The following is a 21,029-nucleotide window of genomic DNA, read 5'->3' as shown; positions in this document are numbered from 1 at the left end:
TACTACATAAATTTTTTATAGTGATTGTTACAAAAATGTTTTTCACAAGGGTAATACTTTACAATAATAGAAATTACTCATAAAGTTCATCATATAATATACAGTATCAGTACTGACTTTACAGCAAGAGATCTTATCAAAAGAAGAAAAGAAAAAAATATTTCAATATAGTAGAAACTTACCAACATCTCCATATTCATAGTTGGACCGACAATGAGAATGGAGTGTGATGGTTTCAGAATGTAATGCAAAATGAGAGTAATCATGTCTTCTGAAAGATTATATCAGTTCTTAGAAGTAACACACTACGATTCCTCTGACAACGTTGGTCCATGATGTGCATGAGTCTGTTTACTTCGTAAGTAGTGTAAATAACCCAGATTCTTTTCTTTGCTTTTTCTCAATGCTTTCTACATAATACTTTGTTGAAGACTCACTTAGTCACCTTAAATGATACATTTACAATTAATTGATTGGAAGATAGAAAACAGCTTAGCTTTGATGCACTTAGGTAAAAATTGTTCTACATTCAGCAGACTATGGGTCATAAATGTAACTGAAATGAAGATAACGTACGGGTTTGGGATGTGATAACTATTTTGAACGAATATTAGCAACTGACAAAAGTGATAGTGTCCACTGAAGCCATTTTGACTCTTAGAAAACCCGACGCAATAGGTAAATACTTTTTTTTCTCATTTTTTTTTTTTTTTTTTACCACACTTACTTTATTTATTTATTTATTTGCTAGGTGGTGTAAGTATCCTTAAGGTCATTTTGTACACTTCCTCGAACATTTGAAATGTGTTCTTGTCATTGTTCTGAAATCTGGTGCGAAGTTACTTATTCTTTGATAACTATTGTTATTTTGTTCTTGGCCGTTCCGAACTGAGATACTGAACACAAAATTCAAACTGCCTTTTAGTCGAACTATAAACTTTAAATAATGATGTTTTCGTTTGGCATATGACATTACTTATTTTTGTATACGGCCAATGTCATCAATCATACAGTTCTACGGACAGCCTTCGTGTAATTGACATACCATGTATATGGAAAAATAGCATCTACAGGCGCATCCAAATTTGCATGTTAATTTAATTAACTAACTAACCAACTCCATGGCCTATGGAACCCGGAGGTTCAAAGCCGCTTTCACAAAAGCTCTCCACTGACTACTATCCTTGGCCAATTGGATCCAGTTTCTACTTTGTACTCCTATCTCAGCAAGATCCATCTTAATATTGTCCTCTGGTCTTCCAGTTAAGACTTTGAAAGCGTTTCTACTTTCTTCCATCCTAGCTACATGACCGGCCCACTTAAGCCTCCTAGACTTGATGACCCTAACAATGTTTGATAAACCGTATAAATTATGTAGTTCCTCGTTATGAAGTTTCAGCCATTCCCCATTCCCATTCCTCTTAAGCCCGAATATTCGTCTCAGGATCTTGTTCTCAAATACTTTCAGTCTATGTTCTTCTTTCAGAGTAAGCGACCATGTTTCGCAACCATACAGAACAACAGACATGATTATCGTTTTATATATTTTAAGCTTCAGATTCCTCGACAGAACTCGCGACGACAAGAAATTTTGAACTGAATAATAACACGAATTCCTTGCTTTTAGCCGACATTTAATTTCTTCGTGAATATGATTTTCGTCTGTTAATATTGATCCTAGATATTTGAAAGTATCCACTTTATCAAAAGTATTATTTAATATTTTAACGCATCCATAATTTGCCTTATTACGTTCCCGAAGCACTTCCATGTATTTAGTTTTCTCTGCATTTACTTCTAAACCCATGTTCCTGTAAGCGTTTAATAAGATCTCTGCATATCTTTCTATTGTTCTCCTATCATCCCCTGTTAAATTGACATCATCTCTTAGAATTTAATAGCACAGTAATTTTCTTTGCATTTAAGAACAGCTATTACGATTTTTTGAATTTTTTGGACCAGAAGTAACACTAGGTCTAGTTTAAATATTAGCATTTAAATTTACCGGTACATAATGATGATCTCTAGATGAAAGAATTTATAAAGTTACTGTAAGAAGCTCCAGAATTAGAAATGGAACTGGATCCCGCATTATTTACAGTACTAGTTCGCAGACCACTTTCATATCACCAAAATCTTCTCTCCGCTACTTTACCAACAGCACATGGCCATTATTCAAGTCGGTGATCAGTTATTAAGACCACACGGATTACATCATAACTCTTCATGTTTTGAGATAACTACTGGTAACTCTCATGTGGTTGAATTATATCTATAAAATAAATAAGGAAAGCATGCAATTTTCCTTTACACTACACTATATCTTGTCGAGGTGCAAATTTCATGAAAATGCGAGTAATTAGAAAAGAGCAACTGGATCAGAAATCGAACTTTCTTCTCCGTTTTACCATGCTCGTGCGCTAAAGATTCCATACACTCTCCTTCTTCATGTTGATCTCAGACATTCAGACCACACGGACTCTTCTGAAACTTGCGTGTGACTGGCTAGGGAAGTGACTGGAAAGTGTTTAGTACACTGATACTGTAAACTGGAGACCTGAGTTTCATGTTCTGTCAGAAGGACTTTTTCACTCGTTAAATTTTCACTTAAATCCTAGCTGTAGAGAATGTGGTAAAAAATAATCGATTTACAAAACAAGATTTTGTTGTTTCTTGTTTACTTTTAGTACAATAATATAATCATTTTTTGTTTTCAAATGAATTGTTTCAATGCATATCTACTAACTGATGTAGAATGTATATGACATAAATCAATAGCAAGGACTCACCTCTGTATCCTGATGAAAATTTGAGTTTATATGATTTCAATCGTCTCTTCACCTACATACTTACCTGTTTTTTTGTTCATAGGAAGGAAACAGGATGTGATTTTTTTTTCTTTTTACTCGAAGAGTCATCACATTTCAACTTAATAAGAGTGAATGTTAAAGAAATAAAATCTGCGCATACCTTTTGGATCATTTCAAAAAGACAGATCTCCGCCAACATCTACACATGCATCAATAAATAAGGCTTTTTAATACTCCGTACGTGTTTATTTTATTTGACTGACGACAGAAAACGCATTGATTGAGTTTATCTCCAGAGTTACACACACACACACACATATATATATATATATATATATATATATATATATATAACATACAAAATTTTAATAACTATATGACAGTCAGTATGTTCGAAATGCCTGTCAAAAAAATAATTGATTTGACTTGTACACTGAAAAAAGTAATCCGCATGGTAATTTCATAACATTTCTAAGATTCCTCATCAAAGAGATAAAAATAGGTTTTGTTAGCTCTTCTGCCTGATGTTTCACAAGAACTACGAAACGTAAGAACTGTATTCAGCGTCAATTTCAGTGTCACTTAAAAAAATCCTATAAGAGTGTATTGCCAGCTTTAGGAGTGTATGAAATATTTTTCTTGTTCAAACACCTACATAGGTATAATGAAGAAAAGCATCTTTACTAGAATGAATTAACATGTAAGGGTCTCGAGAGCTTCCCCCCCTTCCCCCGATATCGGCCTTATCTAAACATTTGCAACAAACTGAGCATCAGATAGACACTCTTGCTCTTCACATTAATGTACTTTACTCTTGTTTCACGAGTACTGTTAGGATTATGTGTAGGTTATTTTTCATAAGGACCGAAGACCCACTATTGAGTTTTCGTAAACTTAATTTAGATTATAAATGGAATGAATCATTAGAAAGTTCAAAAAAGAACAAGCCTAATACCTATTTGTTTTTATGAAATTTCCAAATTATGCCATGCATATGTGGCAGAAGCCTTATAGAACGGCTATGTTGTCCATTTGTCTATTGATAGATATCAGAGCGAAAACGGTAAGATATAAAAGCGGTTTCTTGCAGTCGATTCAGCGTCCCAAGAATAGATTCCGTGTCCCCTGTTAATCCTCTATTCAGACCGGAAGTAGTAGAAATTAATCATCTCCGATTTCAGTGTTTATTCCGATAGAATAAACACGGTAATTGATAGCGACAAATGGATTTTTGGAATCGATTTAACGTCTCAAGAGAACACCATAACTACCTAATACTCTATCGAAACCGGAAGTGGTTGAAGTTTACTAGTACATCCGGTTTCAATGTATTGCAAAAACGAGAAAAGATATCGAGATTTTTTTTTTTTTTTTTTTTTAATTATCGATTCACCCTTCAAGAATAATTTCCATCTCTCCTTTTCCTCTGTTTACACAGAAAGTAGTAGAAATTGGTAGTGTCTGATTTCAAGGTTGATTGCCATGAAAGAGCGACAAACGTTTTTATTTAATCGATTCAGAAACTTAAAAGATGTAATCTCCTTTCTTATCGCCGTACCAAAACCAAAAATTATTAAAAATTTTACTAGTATTTCTGGTTTCAATATTGATATACAGAGAACAAAAACTGAGATATATTGAGAAACGTTTTATTAGGATAAATTTAGTGCCCCAAGAATTGGTTACATCTCTATTTACCCTCTATTCAAACTGAAAGTGGTAGAAATATTCTATCTTCTCCTGTATATCTTTTAAACCGGAAATGATAGAAATATACTGCTTAGCAAGTTTCATTTCTCACTATCCCACTATTGTAGTCGGAAGTATAGATCTATTTCAGTATTGAATTCCTGTAATTTAGTAGCCTACTATAGTCTCACAACTGTGAAACGAAACTCACTTCTTCTTTAGTCGTACATAAAACAACTGTTTCCACACTGTTTCCTACATCATTCAAATACAATCATTGACATACTGTTCCCTACATCATTCAAATAAATAAATTCCTTTCCTTGTCTTCGATCTTTGACTGTTTTTGGTCGGCGATGGGCAGCCTTTCCTTTCTCTTCATAGTACAGGTAGTTAGAATAGAACAAAACAGATGACATTAAAAGCATTATCCAAGATAAATTGAAAATACACGTTGACAGTATACACTGTATACCTAATAATTTATTGCTTATGAAAAATGAAATCTTTCAGTTTAACATCCCACAATTATGACCTTTAGGATAAGAGAGACAGATAATTAAGGCAAGTGAATGATGATGGAAAAATTGATGGAGTGAGACTGTGCAAAGAAACAGGAGTACCCGTCCAAACCCACGGACACGATGTTGTCCACCACAAACTAAGTTGCTCGAAAATCGAACCAAGGACCGCACACACCAGAAGTAAGCGTTCTACACTGAGTAAATATTTGATATTAATAGTTGCAGCGAAGCTCTTCTTTACTTGACTTAGTCGTACATTTATCCAGATACTCCCCCGAGATGCCTGAACCATTCTCAACCAAATTTGACATGGCGATTCGAGAGCGCGCGCTGAGTGTTTTAAGGAGTCGCATGTCACGATCGGACATACCATTGAGGAATAACACCGAACAAGACGATACTCATAGACTTAATATTGAAAAAGCATTTGGTACGCGAATTGTCATTGTAAAATGGAAAATAGAATTTTCAATATGAGAAATAGGGCAAAGCCCTTTTCGTTTTGTTTTGCGAACACAATCTTTTAAAGCCATTATGCTTTTCGCTGATATGCCAATGATGGACTGTACAACACAAACGCTGGTTCGTTCTGTAATAGTTCGGTTTAATAATAAAATGAATATTTCTTACAATTCCGCAGTTAAAATACATATTGAACACTACAATGATGCAGCTATAGGCTACGCGTACACTCACACACTGCTACTATACACAGTTTCAACAAATACTACTCGACTTGCTGCTGCTTCTTCTACAACTAACAAGTTACATTGAACAAACATCTTTAAACAAAACTAAACAATTTAAATAAACAAGTTAGGACTAAACAGCCAACTATCTGTGTGTCGTGTTCGATCACGAAAAGAATTGACACTAAAATATTCTATTAATAATCAATAAAAGTAGATCACTTCGCTCCAAATTTGCAGTTATTGCATACCTAGTTTATGTTTACTGGAAAGAAATAGTATATTTGGAAAAAGAGTTCTTTTACAGTTGTTTGTTTGTTTGTTTGTTTGTTTGTTTGTTTGTTAAACAAGATAAGTGCTGAAAAGGTAGTGCTTTTCCTTCGATAAGTAAAATTCACAAATGGTCGGTCATACCACACATATTATACATAAAGAACTACTTATAAACATAAGCAATGATACTCATAATTGAATTTTTAGTCTGTATGAACGAAAATCTATAAGTGAATAAGCGGGGGTAGTAACAATTGATAAAACTACTTATTTTTCTTTCTTTCTTTCTTTCTTTTCTTTCTTTCTTTCTTTCTTTCTTTTCTTTCTTTTCTTTCTTTCTTTCTTTCTTTTCTTTCTTTCTTTCTTTCTTTCTTTCTTTTCTTTCTTTTCTTTCTTTCTTTCTTTCTTTTCTTTCTCTTTCTTTCTTTCTTTCTTTCTTTCTTTCTTTTCTTTCTTTTCTTTCTTTTCTTTCTTTCTTTCTTTCTTTCTTTCTTTCTTTCTTTCTTTTCTTTCTTTCTTTCTTTCTTTCTTTCTTTCTTTCTTTCTTTCTTTCTTTCTTGCTTGCTTGCTTGCTTTCTTGCTTGCTTGCTTGCTTGCTTTCTGTCTGTCTGTCTGTCTGTCTGTCTTTCTTTCTTTCTTTCTTTATTTATTTATTTTTTTTTGGGGGGGGGATCTCTTTCCGTCAGATTTTCCAGGAGTATGTCGATGATTTTATAAGAAAGCAAATGCAATTAGGAGAAATGTTACTGAAAAAAGTTGTAGAAAGAATCAAGATCATAAAAGTTCGTAGCCCAACCGAGAAGAACTGCAGTTTGAATTATAAAATTTTACATTTATTCTACGTACTCTCCAGAAGTTTAGTACACTTCCTTGCACGGTGTTCCAATTTTGCAAACTAGTTTAAAAAAATAAATAAATAAATCTGAATACTGTTCCTTGGTACTAATCACCTTTTTATCAGATCCAAAATTGCGTTCTTTCAAGTGTTATTTGACTTTGGGAAATAAGTAATAGTCTGACGTAGCTATATTTGGGAATAAGGAGGATGATCTAGACATTGAAATCCTAGATCCATGCAATGTCAGTTATGTTTGCAGTGGTCGATGGACAGGGCTATTTTCCTGACGAAACAAACAAAAAAATCAATTTTCCGCGGGGTTGCACTTTCAGTTTGTCTTTCAGTTTTGTGAGTAATGCAGAGTAATACTCTGTAGTACATGTCTGATTGGTAGGTAGTCTATAAGTACGACTCTATTCTTATTCCAGGAGCACGTAGCACACACTTTTTCCAAACCCGTTGCACACACTTTTTCTTCTCTCTCTTGAACTTCTTAGGGCGAAAGGAACCATAGTGTCGCCGCTGACACTCTATTGTCTGTTTTTTCGTTTCAGGATCATAGTGATACAACCATGTTTTATTCATAGTTACTATGTGTGACAGAAATTAGTCGGCATTTTGGTCAAAATGGGAAATGACTTCCTCTTTGACGCTTTTGATCTGTTGACAGATTTTTGGTAACCCATTTTGCCGAGAGCTTGCGCATGCATAATGATTTATGCGCATGCATAATTCATAATGATTTATGCTACCGATGCATTTCCAGAAATGCCCATAATCTCTGCACACGTTTTTCTGGGATTCTGCGATTTTCAAAAATAATGATATGAATTTCATCCACGATTTCGGGGACAGTCACTGTTTGTGGTCTTCCTGCACGTGGAACATCATCTGTTAAAAGATTCGTCACGTTTAAATTGTCATCCACTTCATCACAGCTTATGACGGAGGATGTAGATTTCCTCAAGAATTTGCTTCCATGGCTTTCCTTGGTGAACAAAAATTTAATGACAGCTGTAATCTCGATGTTCGTGAAATTCGCTGGTTGGGTACATATGATCATTTCAGAGGCCTGAAAAATACCATAAGAACTTCCGTATTAATGTGAATATTTGTATTTGTTCTCCAGAGATATTCTCTTTAGACTGTACAATTTCATCATTCTATCTGCATTTCTTCTGGATTGGGCTACGAATTTTTCAGCAGTCCAAGTGGTAGAGCGTTCACCTCCGGTGCTTGGGGTCCTTGGTTCGATCCCAGCTCGCGCCGTGTGGACTGTGGTGGACAAACAGCGTGCTCGTGGGTTTTTTTCGGTTTTCTCCCGTTTCCTCCCACTTTCTTCATTCCACCGTTTCATTCATTTCTCATTTTCACCGTCTCCTTTAGCCTCACCGGCATCACCGTGGGACGTAAAACTCAAAGATTTCATTTCATTTTTTTTCAGCAGTCCCTCGTAGTACCAAATTTTCATCAGGATATGGATGTGAGTGCGTGCTATTGATATATAATTCAATTTATTTCTTCGGTATGAAAGAAAAATATTTTTCTTCCGCTAATAATTATTTATTGTTCAGTTATTAGTAAATTATTATTTATTGTACAGCCGTCTTCCATATTGTCGTGCTTCTGCACTTGGGTGTTGACGTCTTTAGTAAATTATGTCTTCAAGACAGTATCTGAAAAATTAGACTTAGCACTGAAGCAACAAATGTGGGTATCAGAAGATGTTGAGTTCCTCTTAGATGAAGCGCTGAAAACTGGACATATTAAAACCTTAAATCGAGGATTCCAAATATTTTTACCGGTAAGTATCTTCATAACAGGATTTTATATTTTAACATAAAGAGTAATTTTTGAGTATACACTATTGCACTATTGCATTTCTGCGTGTGCTATTCCATAGTACCTTATGCTCTTGTAAATATTACTTAAGTGCAAGAAAGAAACAATATAATTCAGCTTAAGTCAGAATCATCTTATCGTATTTGTATTACCTTCTTCATACATGTACATTAAGTGCAAGGATGTGTATTACACGTATGATTTGGATACGTCACATAGTGAGAATCTAAAATATAACCACATAGTTTCACTGTCTAGTATAAATACATAATATTGCTAAGCGATTAATGGTATACTCGTGTATTACGAGTTACATATAATTTGTGACATTGGTACTTTGTATATGAGTCTGCAATGCCACTGAGTTTTGCAATTAAACTTAAATTTGTGTATGAGTGAATTGAGTTCTGCGCAACCGCTGTATATGAAAATTTCACCAAGAATGGCAAGTCGGAGTAAAATGAAATTTATTCCGGGATACAGAAATGATTATAATTTCATAACTACTAGATTCGATAACTCAGTATGGCATTAAGCATCCATGTGTTGCAGAGTTAGGATGTGCTGAGGAATTTCCTGCCACCGCTGCTTGTATTCGAGTTCACAACATGTCAACACTATTTCCTGGGGGACCAAAAGAAACAAAGTAACGACCAACCGTATCACACATACCTGTTCGTTGCATTACACATCAGAAGACGGTACATTCCAGGGAAACGGCAGTACCAGTCATTCCTCGAAGGACGTTTACACATTTCGTGATACAAGTGGCCGTACATTGTCCTGCTGAAATATGCCGTTGGGAGTTGTTTGAAAGATTAGTATGACCTCGAACTTTAGAACTTCTCTGATGTAACGGTCATTGAGTTGTGCTTAATGCGTGCCAGTTGACATTGCGTGTTGTACCCTGTGGCGCCCTGTGTAAGGGAAAAGTTTTCTCTTTCATAACTCTACATATATTCTCTCTGTTTCACTTAAAAGCATCCTTATTTGTGGGTGTATGGTTTAAAAAACAGCACAGTGATCTCCACCATATCCTAGTTTCGTTTTATATTTCTTTGGGAAGAAAACATTATTTCAGTTCCTCTTTTCTATATTAGTTTACATATATTACTTAAAATTTACTTGTATGCTGATCGTGGTTATGTTTAATTCTCCTAAGAAAATTTCCCAATTGTTCGAAACTCTAGAACTATAGTCTGTCGGTATGTTTGTAATTGGCGCAATTTGAACGTAGCTAGGAGGAGAAAACAGCTCATTGACTGAGGCGGCCCGCTTCTCCAAGTCTTTGTAAAAAGGGCGCACCTGAAAGCACGAACAAGGAAGATATGAAAGCGCTGACGATTGTCTGTCTCAAAATTTTAATGTTAAGTGACATATTGTGCTTATTTGAAAAAAATAAAAATAAAATAAAATAAAATAAAAATACCATGAAAGAGGTAAAATTCTGGAAGAAATAATATTCAATCGGGTAATAAATTTCATTTATAAATACTCTATTTTATCCAACATACAGCATGGTTTCTTGAAAGGTAAATCCACTGAGACAGCAATTTTTCATTTTCTTGAAATTTATAAAAAGTTGCTGGATGGGAAAGAATTATGTATAGGAATATTTTTGCACCTAATAAAAGCCTTTTGATTTACTAAATCATAGTATATTGCTAGAAAAAACTTCGTTCTTATGGAATTAGAGGCCTAGCAAATAAATGGTTTGAATCATACCTTAAAGATCAGAGGCAAGTAATTGAAATCACAGGCATAATTAATAACAAAAATAAAATGTGTGTATCAAGTGAAAAAACTATTAATCTTATAGTACTGTAGGAATCAATTGTAGGGCCATTTCTCATTTTTCATTATGTAAATCATCTTTCTGAAAACATTAACAGTTCACATGTGACTTTATATGCAGATGATACAAATATAATAATTAGTGGGAAAGATGAAAACAAATTAGCTTCAAATTGTCAAACGACAATGAATCAACTTTCAAATTGGATGAATAAAAATGATCTAATTATTAAGGCAAATAAAACGTGTGTTCTAAATTTTCATAATGCTAAAGTAGTCAAACCAGTATAACAAATATAGAATATGTAGAAACTGCTTCCTCTCTCGGAGTGAAAATACCTAATAAATTCAACTGGGAATTCAACTGTAACAAACTGTCACATATAGAACACGTAAGAAGTAAGTCAACACTTTCAATACGGCTGTCAATAATGTATTGACAGGGGGTAATAACACTGGCGTGACGATTGTCATGAATGCCTTGACACAAGTTGTCCTTTAAAATTTAAATGTCCTGGCAAGAGCCATCTGTCAACTGTATGTACCAGATGATCGACGAAGGTCCAAGAGTCAATAGAAAAAATTGGTAGCTGGAAACTAGACAGTACCTGCGTAATAACATAATGAAAACAACCAACTGAATTGAGTTGTATGTACGTGTTATCGTCTTGTATTTTTGTTTCTCCTCCTCACTCTTATCACGTATAGAACTGCGTGCGTTATATACAAACTCGAGTCAGTAAAAATGGAAGTGCTCAACGAAGACGAAATACGAAGCTTTCTGTGCCAAGACTCCGGGTCTGAATCTGACTCAGAGGGGAAGAAGTGAAACGTAAACCTGACATAATTCTTGACTATAACCAACACAAAACTGGAATTGACCACGGGGATCAAATGCTTAGCTATTATTCGTTTCAAAGAAAACAGTGCAAGTGGTGGAAAGTGTTTTTCCACGTGCTAATGATTACAGTATTGAACAGTTACATTCTTTTCATCAAATCTAGGGGGCAGAGAGTGAGAGAAGCTCTCCCTTTCTGTGACTATATTCGCAATTTGTGTACCCAGCTGACTGAAAGGTCTGGTCAGAAAAAAGAAACAGTTACTTCTACCTCCTTCTCGAGTGGCCGACTTCACGGAAGGCATTTCCCAGGTAAGTTACTTTCAAAAACAAGAAAGAGAGCCTACAGGAGGTGTCATGTTTGCGCAGAGCGGGGACGACAATCAGGAGGGAAAAAAGGAAGATGACAATGTGGCAGTGCAGTGTAATGTAGGTTTGTGTTTGCCCGAGTACTTTGAAGTTTATCATACACGTGCATCTTACGCACAATAAAAAGAAACGAGTCGCGAGCTTATTTTGTAGATAAAGAATAACAATTTCGTACTTGACACAAATAAAAGTGTTACTAATCTATTGTTGCACATTTTCTAATAAAACAAATGTTACACAATCCACATAATATTTTCTCGCAAAATCATTTTCCATTCTAAGTACTATTGAGTTTTTGCAAATATTTATACGAGGTGTGTTCAAAAATTACTTATACAAATAAAGCAAAAGTATTGTTATTATACTTTGATAGCCAGAGTTCTTTGATTGTATAACTAAAAAGTGCCATTAGTCAAACACAATACCCTATTCACGTGTAAAAGTACTTCCTGTATTTATTTTCTAAAAGAAAAGGCTGTATTACGGAATTCTAAAAACTTTTTTTACGTGGTAAGTTTCATTTTTTATATTTTTTAAAAAAATATTCACGTATGATATTCTTAGCTTCTGTTTATGTATATACATGCCTTTTCAATTCTTCTTCAGCAGAATAAAGCTACTCAGAAACATAGAAACATTTCTTTTGTTCTATCTATTGCGTATAAGTATTTGATGGACTTTTTCCGAAGCACAAAAACATACATTTTAGTATTATTTTTCTGCCATTTAATGAAACGCGAAGAGAGCGAGGTGTGCATAGTAAATACTATAAAAACAAAATATTACAATAAAAAAGAATTATGCTTCTATCATTGATACTTGATTTTTAACTAAAATCAGAAGTAGCATAAAAAACGCCCGTTTTCTGGGGAACTCTCCAGATTAAAAGTCCCGTAGTGAAAGTGTTAAACAAACTGTGTTATGCAATTAGATATGTAAGAGATGAAATTAATGTAAAAACAGCTAAGTGTATATGTTACTCAAATTTTCATTCCATAATAAAATATGGCTTGAATTTCTGGGCAAGTACACCTAAAAGTCTTGTCATCTTCAGGCTAGAGAAGAAAGTGGTAAGGATTCCAGCAGGAGTAGAATGGAAATCTTCTTGCAGAAATGTTTTTAAGGAACTTAAAATAATGACTTTTCCCTTAATGTATTTGTTCGAAACATTAAGATATATATATGAAAAAGTATAGTAGTGAATTTATTGTAACATTCACAGATACAACACAAGAAGTAAAGAAAACATTTCACTTGTGCACACACAGAACAAACATACAATAAATCAGTTACTCACAATGGTACTATATTATACAATCTACTTCCACCATGTATAAAAAATCAGAGCTGGTAGAACAATGCTTTTACTCTGTTGAAGAATATGTTCAAAATAATTCGTATACGTAAAATTAAATGTATAATAAGGTAAATTAGTGAATATAGAAGAATTCATATGTAATAATTGTATATATGTTTATGTCCGTATGTAACTGACATGTCCAATTTCGTTGTATGGCGATGAACGGATGTAATAAATTATGATATGATATAATATGAAGTAAGCGATAAATTTCGAAGAATATATAGTACTAGTGATAAATTGTATCGCATATGTAGCGATAAATTGTATCGCATTGTCACTTCATACCTTTCCCGCTGACTACCACTCTTCCGCCATCTCGATCACTTTTTGGGAGGGAAGAGCTTCCCTAACAATTGGACTGTGTAATGTGCGGTTAAGAACTCCTTTGCATCGCAGACTCCAGAGTTCTTTTATCACAGAATCTAATCGTTGGCTGAGGTTGACATATGTGTGTGATTGCAGACGACGATAATTTTGATTAAGCAGATATTATATTTTTCATTCTTTTGGACTTTGGAATGATGCATTTGGGGCACACATTTCATTCAAACCTTTAATATATATTTTTACATACTTTGATCGTTCTAAGTGAATATAAGTTCTCTATCTAGTAGAAATCAAGAAGTAGTATATGAGAAAGAGCTCATTTGTTTTGTGTTTTGAGCGGAAGAACGAATTGTTACACATAACTTTATGTTAATAGATTACAAACAATAGCCAATAACCTAAAATTTCAATAATTCCTTTTCAGGAAAATCCTTTATGTGCCTTTTGCGAATTTCTAGAAAGTTGCATTACGTTACTTTTTGAAGAAAGTATACTGAATTTGAAGATATTTAAGGCTTCGTGTTTGAATTTACCAATGAATGTAAGTAGTCTTAAATATTTATTTTTCTTCTAGGGTAGAGTACGATTTTTTTAATTTCGGAGGAAATTTATGGGGAAATTCTATTTTTTTTTCTGATTGAGTAATGAATAGAAGTATTGTAATTATTGACATGTGCATCTGAGTTTTCAGGAGATGACCATGATTATATTGGGATGTATATCGAATTATTAAATCATCATTTAAGCAGACTAGTCCATGATTTACGTAACGGTCTAATGCTACACGAAATAGTACACGATCTGGTAACCAGATTATCATACTATTTATGTGTTTACGAATCACATAGAGTGTAGTACCTTGCATCAATTCATTAATCCAGTTAGTGTCTTAAGCTATGGACATTTCTACCCAACAATGCAATATTTAATAAGTAACATTAATAAAAAGTTTTGAAGAAATAATCGGAGCAAAATGGTAAAAACAAACTGGTAAATGGAAAAAAGTTAAGTATTGCGGAAGTATACACTAGTGAATAATGTTTATTGTGGATAATTAAATCGTGACTGTAAAGATGGAAGTGTTGCTGTATAAGGCATATCCAGAATGTGCATAATATGATTTTAGTTGAAAAGAATATCGGAAAGTTAATCTTTGGAAATATCAAGAAAAAATGATTGATATGATCTTAGGGACGTAGGTAATAACAAGCGTGGTTGGATAGCACAAGAAAGGATCCAATTATGGACTTCTGGTTTCTGCGTTAATAAACGTTCTAATATATTAAGCCATGGCATGATGTAGTGAACCGACACAAATAACGAGAATACTGAATACGCTTTGTTTCTCTTTGCTTACGATTAATTTAGATTTTGTTAAGCTTTTTTCATGATGAAAAGTAGGGTATCAAATTTATGCTTTTATTCTAAGGGGAAAAAAAAAAAGGCAGCAGATAAGGAGTTTCGTGTATACCTCTTCTAAAACTACTTCAACTCTAAGAAATTTCAAAATTTGTCTGGAGTTTATTACAAAGTTAAATTTTTACTTTGTAAATTTACAATGGGACAGAGGAAAGTCCAATTCGATAGTTCAACGGATTTACGTGTTTCAATGGCCCTGAATATTAAAAGAGTTTATATGTATATATTTAGTAAATTTTCATACTTCGTAGCAATTATTTCTGTAACAACACTACAATATGGCATAAGCAATTGTTCATGAAATATCCACAAAGGGTAGTTTGGTCTTGGGAGGGTTTATTATTATTTTTTTTTTAAACAAAGTTTCTCGGAAGCTCCTGTTTTCATTTCGTTTATATTTCAATATACATATATATATAATTTATTTATTTATTTTCATAATAACTGCAGCATAACACGTTTCGATTTAAGAATGGCAGCGAGAAAGTTTATTGCAATGGGCCGTACCTATTTTATTTATTTATTGTTTTATCTTCGAGCAACAATAAGGGAGAAGGAAGTACAATAAGAAAGAAGGAAATAGAATTCGAGATTTCAAGGAATTTACACGTTTGATGACCGATATTCCATAAAAGGGATTTTTTTTCTATGTTTGTTTGTTTGTCGTTCCCGATGCGAATATGTACACTCGCGTGGAGGCCATAGCGTCCAATGTGTCGAAACCAAATTTTAAACGTAGAGCTTGCATAAGATTCTCATGGGTTCGAATTTTCCAAGCAATTATGAATCACTTGTTTTAGTGCTAGTTTGCACCTGATGATCCAATATTTCTGGCGTAGGGATGATATTAACAGTTAGGGTCCATCATGAAGTAATATTAAGTGTTCTGCTTCAACTATGATTTTTAAAGTATTGATTTGAAGCAGAACTATTTGATGTTTGGCCTCAAACGAAAATTGACTATTCCCCAATCTTTTTCCAGCTCAGATCCAACTCAGTCTTTCTACACTAACTATAAATGAATGTAAATGTAAATTGTTCAATTTACTTCTCAGCGGCACAAATATTTCATGACGAAGATGATGTAATTCTGTGTGAAATTCAAGCTTTTATGTCCATTTGATGCAAACATTGAGTGCTGTGTGGAGTTTTGTAATGAAAGACTTTCTATTAGTTTGTTTTGTTTGTGTCTGAAATTATGAACAAAACGCCTACAATAAGCTATTTTTCGTACTAGCCTTGACAATTTTGAAAATCTTGTTATGGTTTCATTGCATCAATTATCTACAGTGACTGTCAATATTGTGACTACCTTAGTCTCTGGAACTTGATCAGGTTGCAATGAATCTTTACTTGTGACTGACCAATTCAATTTTGAACTAAAAAGCCATTATGGGCCGTGCCACCATAATGAATTGTCCTTTATGAAAACTGCATCTATTCTTCAAAAACAACTCTCCAAGGTTGTCTGAAGAAGTGACATGTTTCCAACAGCTAATATCACTTAAATCTTGAATTTGAACTACTCTGTTGGCTACGAAAGATTTCCATCTGTTGTACGGAGAAGCTAGCCAAGCTAACACGATTTGGAAATAGGTCAAAAGATGGACGCTACTTATGTTCAGTTTTAAATTTGGTAAAATCTTGTGGACTAATTTTGCTAAAACAACTGCTGCACATAACTCCTAACGTGGGAGCTCGTGGATTTTCTCGGGGTTCTCCCGTTTCCTCCCACTTTCTTCATTCCTCCGTTTCATTCATTTCTCATCATCACCGTTTCCTTTACCCTAACCGGCATAACCGTGGGACGTAAAACTTAAAGATTTCATTTTCATTTTTTCCTAACGTGGGAGAGTGATTTTCTTGCCTGGGGCCACACATGATATAGCACACATTACTTTAAGTGATATTTCCCTTTATTGGTTGATCGATCTCATGTAAATACAAGCTCCGTATGCCCTTTGAGAAGCATGTGAAAAACCATGAAGCTGAATGCCCTCTGTATCTCTTTGAATGAATACATATCTGTCGATTTTAATCTGATTAACTAATGGAAGTTGCTTGTACAGTTGAGTCCATTACTTTGCCAATTCCATTAGTATAGTGTCGTTCCATTGAACCTATTGTAGCCACAGTTCTTGCAAAAATATCTGGTATGAAGTGACAACTGGTGAAATTATTCCTGATGGATCGAATATGGTAGCAATAATTGAGACGACGTGGGTTTAGTAATACATCTTTGAATCTTCTTTCTTGACGTTTTGCTTTCAACGAGAAACATGTATTTGTCTGGATGCCGTCACAATCCTAATGTCTTGATACCTTCGCCTTCATGAAATTGGATTGGACACTGCACTTCTCGAAGCTGTAGTGAGATAGATTTCAGTAACCTTAGATCATTCGAACTCCATTTTCTAAGTGTAAAACCTCCCATTCCCAATAATTCTATCAATTGCGTTTGGACTTCTAGTGCTTTCTGTATGTTGATCATGCCGCTACAGAGATCGTCAATATAAAAATTTTGGCGTAATATTTCCGCTGCTACAGGGTAATTATGCTCTTCTTCGTTTGCTAATTGCTGTAGGCATCTTGTGGCCACAAATGAAGCACATACCGTACCGTATGTTAGTATTTTCAACTCGAAAATTTGAATCGGTTCATTTCTAGATTTTCTCCACAATATACGTTGTCTTCTGGATGAACATTGACCATGCGATATATCTTAAAGACGTCTGCAGTGAATACTACAGGACGAGTTCTGAAACGCAAAATGATAGAGATCAAATCTTGTTATATTGTAGAACCAACTAAGAGAATGTCGTTGAGTCTTTTACTCTGTCAAATTTTGTTGAAGCATCAAACTCGACGTGGAGCGTCGTTGTAGAGCAGGCGGGCTCAAAAACTGCGTGATGCAGCAAATAGTATGTAGCTATGACGTCCTCCCTTTTACTCTTATCTATACTTACAATGTGACCAAGATCTTAATATTCTTGCATGAATTCCTTCGATTTCGCTTTAAAGTCTGGTGCTGATCGAATCTTCTTTCCAGTTGCTTTAATCTAACCAATGCCTTTTGGTAAGAATCGCCTAAAACTGTACGGTCTTCAAGCAAAGGCAATCGTACAATTAAACGCCATGTAAAATCTTGTGTTGCATTCTGAACGAAGTGGCGCTCACATACAATGTTCCACTTGACCTAGGTGTAGCAGTAATTTCTTCTAATTCCCAGGATTTTTGTAGTTTGCTGTAGATCTTTGTTTGTCTTAACAAAACATGATGTTAATGAAATATGGGAGTAACGTTCTTAACGATGATTTTTCCACAATTCATCCAAATTCTGTCTCCTAAAGCACTGGAAAATCACCTTGCCGTCTTCTGTAACCTGACTTCATAATTATGTAGAATACTTCCGCACCCAAAAGAATATCTATATCTCCAGGCGTATTAAAAGTAGGATCTGCTAGAATAGTGTCCTTAAGAATGTTCCAATCGTCACAATTAATTCTTTCTTCCGGTAGTTTACTTGTAATGTGAGGGAAAACTAAACAACATATATTCAATGAAAATGTGTTACCCAGATGAATGGACATACATATCTACAGATTACTTTGTATTAGGTATTGCTTAATTTATACCTTGAATTGGAGTATATTGTCTATACCGTTTGACTTTTAATTGTTGCACCAAATTCTCTGTTACGAAACTGATGTGATTAGCACTGTCTAAGAGCACGCGACAAGGAACCAAATTTCTCTTGTTATTCCTTATCTTTACTCTTGCAGTAGATAACAACATTCTTGCGTTAGGCCTAGCCTTTAATGCGCAATATGACACTTGCCATAAATTTTCACTGGAATCTGAATTGTTACTACGCTCTTGCACCGGGGCACTGCTTACACTAGGAAACCGTACCGATTTATCTTCTGTTACATCTACATGCAATAGTGTATTGTGCCTTTTGGAACACTTTTTGCAACCCCTCGATTTACAATTCTACAAATGATGATTGCCTTTCAAACAATTCGTGCATAATTGCCAATTTAGTCTAAGTTCTGGCTGTGTCCTGCGTTCACAAAGACGAACGAGAAAATAAGCGACGTAGGCTATTACAAAAATCACATGCATTTGAAAATGTTGATAAATAAGCCTTTGATGACTGAATATCTTTGCCATTCTTGTTTTGTATCGTACTAACAGGGCCGTAACTTGTGTGTGTGTGGGAGGGGGTGAGAGGGTAGGGAGCAACTGCCACCCCAGGGAAGCTCCCCGGCGTTGGAGGGGCACCCACTTTAAGACAAAATTTTCTGACTCCATATACGATGCGAACATGAAATTATAAATGAAGCGTCAAACAAGTTCACTACATTACATAAACAAAACAGCACACAAAAGGTAAATAAAACAAAAATGAGTCGTGGGCCCATTTCAGTAAAAAATGTCTACTATTAGGGGCCCTAGAAATAATATTTATTCGTATGGCTCTGAGATTTGTCAATATTGCTCCCTTAATTAATTTGTCATGTATGGAACGGGCTCAGGGGCGTAACTAACGACCACAGGCTCCGGGGGCCCATAAAGAGTAAGAGAAAGATAAAGAGGGGGCTCAAGAATTAGAAAAACAACTTTCCCTAGGGGACCCAAATACGCATGTTAATGCTTGACCCCCTCAGAAAAATCTAAGTTACGGCGCTAATCATAACACACTGAAACACATTGCATTTCAGCAGATGAGGACAGTATTTAGACACTAACACAGGCCGGTAGTCAGCCCAAAAATGTGGGGGGTAGAAAGTTGGGGGACACTCCAACCATATTATAGTTCATTTGCAAGCCTACTGTGAAAGTTTTAGAGGGCTAGTAAAAATTTAGGCAGGGTCGGCTCCCCTAGACCCCCCGTGGATACGAGCCTGCTTCAGCAGAAAGATTACGTATAATACGCGTGTGATATATTTGTGCAGATGGCAAGATTATGAACTAATTTCGTTGTGTATAACATCAGATATATATATATATATATATATATATATATATATATATCAAAGTTGTCAGAGGTATTCGTTTTACGGGAAATATCTTACATGCGCGAAATTTTTTTCAGGAGAACAAAAAGGTTAAGTTGAACCTAATCAAACTTGTGTAAGAGGAGTCATGTGATTTTGTGTTGTTCCTGTGTAAATATGTAGAAAACATTTAATATAGGATCAAATTTTAAATCACCCAAATGATTGGTAACTTAATTTTTCTATGCGAAAGAAGAACTTTAAACACTATTTAAAAATCATTAACATTGATACATGTGTAGCTAGTTTTATCTTCTCTACAAAATTTCCCTAGTATCGGACCGAATTACTCCTTGTGATGTTTCCTAGCGTTTTTCTCTTCAAATCACAACGATAGTGAAAAATAAAAGTAGAAATGGACTAAGACTGCGTACTTTTATTGTCCTTATATTCCTGCAATCCTCTAAAGTAATGAAAAAAAAAAGTCGCCGCGCAACACCTCTTTCAACAATAGCACCACACAACAGTAGTAACTCCCCAAAACAAATGCGTAGCTCATTAGGCACGTATTATTATTATTATTATTATTATTATTAGTAGTAGTAGTAGTAGTAGTAGTAGTAGTAGTAGTAGTAGTAGTAGTAGTAGTAGTAGTAGTAGTAGTAGTAGTAGTAGTAGTAGTAGTAGTAGTAGTAGTAGTAGTAGTAGTAGTAGTAGTAGTAGTAGTAGTAGTAGTAGTAGTAGTAGTAGTAGTAGTAGTAGTAGTAGTAGTAGTAGTAGTAGTAGTAGTAGTAGTAGTAGTAGTAGTAGTAGTAGTAGTAGTAGTAGTAGTAGTAGTAGTAGTAGTAGTAGTAGTAGTAGTAGTAGTAGTAGTAGTAGTAGTAGTAGTAGTAGTAGTAGTAGTAGTAGAAGAAGAAGAAGAGTAAGAACAATGTTTGTGAACATAAAGTTGTACCGAATTAGAGCTTTAAGGCTGAACGTTATCAACTAAGAAAGAAAAATCCTACGATTTTCAATGTCAACTTGCATAACTTGCATCCTGAATGACTCTCCGTAGTGCTCAACACTGATTGTATGGGCATGTCATGTGAGAAGGTAGCTGCGTGAATAGAATATTTGCAATAATCAAATAATTCTATAACGTGAATTTGAAAAAATCTATTATTGAGGAAAATCATATAAATGGTTCAGAAAATATTTGTCGGTATAGAAGGTTATCTGCACATTGAAAGATGAGCGTCTTGCAGGATGACA

The 21,029-nt window shown here is 34.6% G+C and overlaps 1 protein-coding gene across 1 annotated transcript in view; it reads left to right on the top strand.

Moving 5' to 3' along the window:
- Positions 1–21,029, top strand: part of LOC145677075 (spatacsin-like) — a gene marked incomplete at its 3' end in the record, with an annotated part of 101,088 nt that overhangs the window by 45,457 nt on the left and 34,602 nt on the right. Inside the window, exons 5-6 of the mRNA XM_081747754.1 lie at positions 8,427–8,627; positions 13,781–13,897. Coding sequence (XP_081603880.1) covers positions 8,427–8,627; positions 13,781–13,897 — 318 coding nt within the window. The remainder of the gene's footprint in view (positions 1–8,426; positions 8,628–13,780; positions 13,898–21,029) is intronic.

The sequence above is a fragment of the Thermobia domestica genome, unplaced genomic scaffold, assembly GCF_964235325.1.
Source record: "Thermobia domestica unplaced genomic scaffold, izTheDome1.hap1.1 HAP1_SCAFFOLD_605, whole genome shotgun sequence".
NCBI lineage: Eukaryota > Metazoa > Arthropoda > Insecta > Zygentoma > Lepismatidae > Thermobia > Thermobia domestica.
Note: the sequence above shows the minus strand (reverse complement) of the source record. Positions and strands in the feature narration are given on the sequence as shown.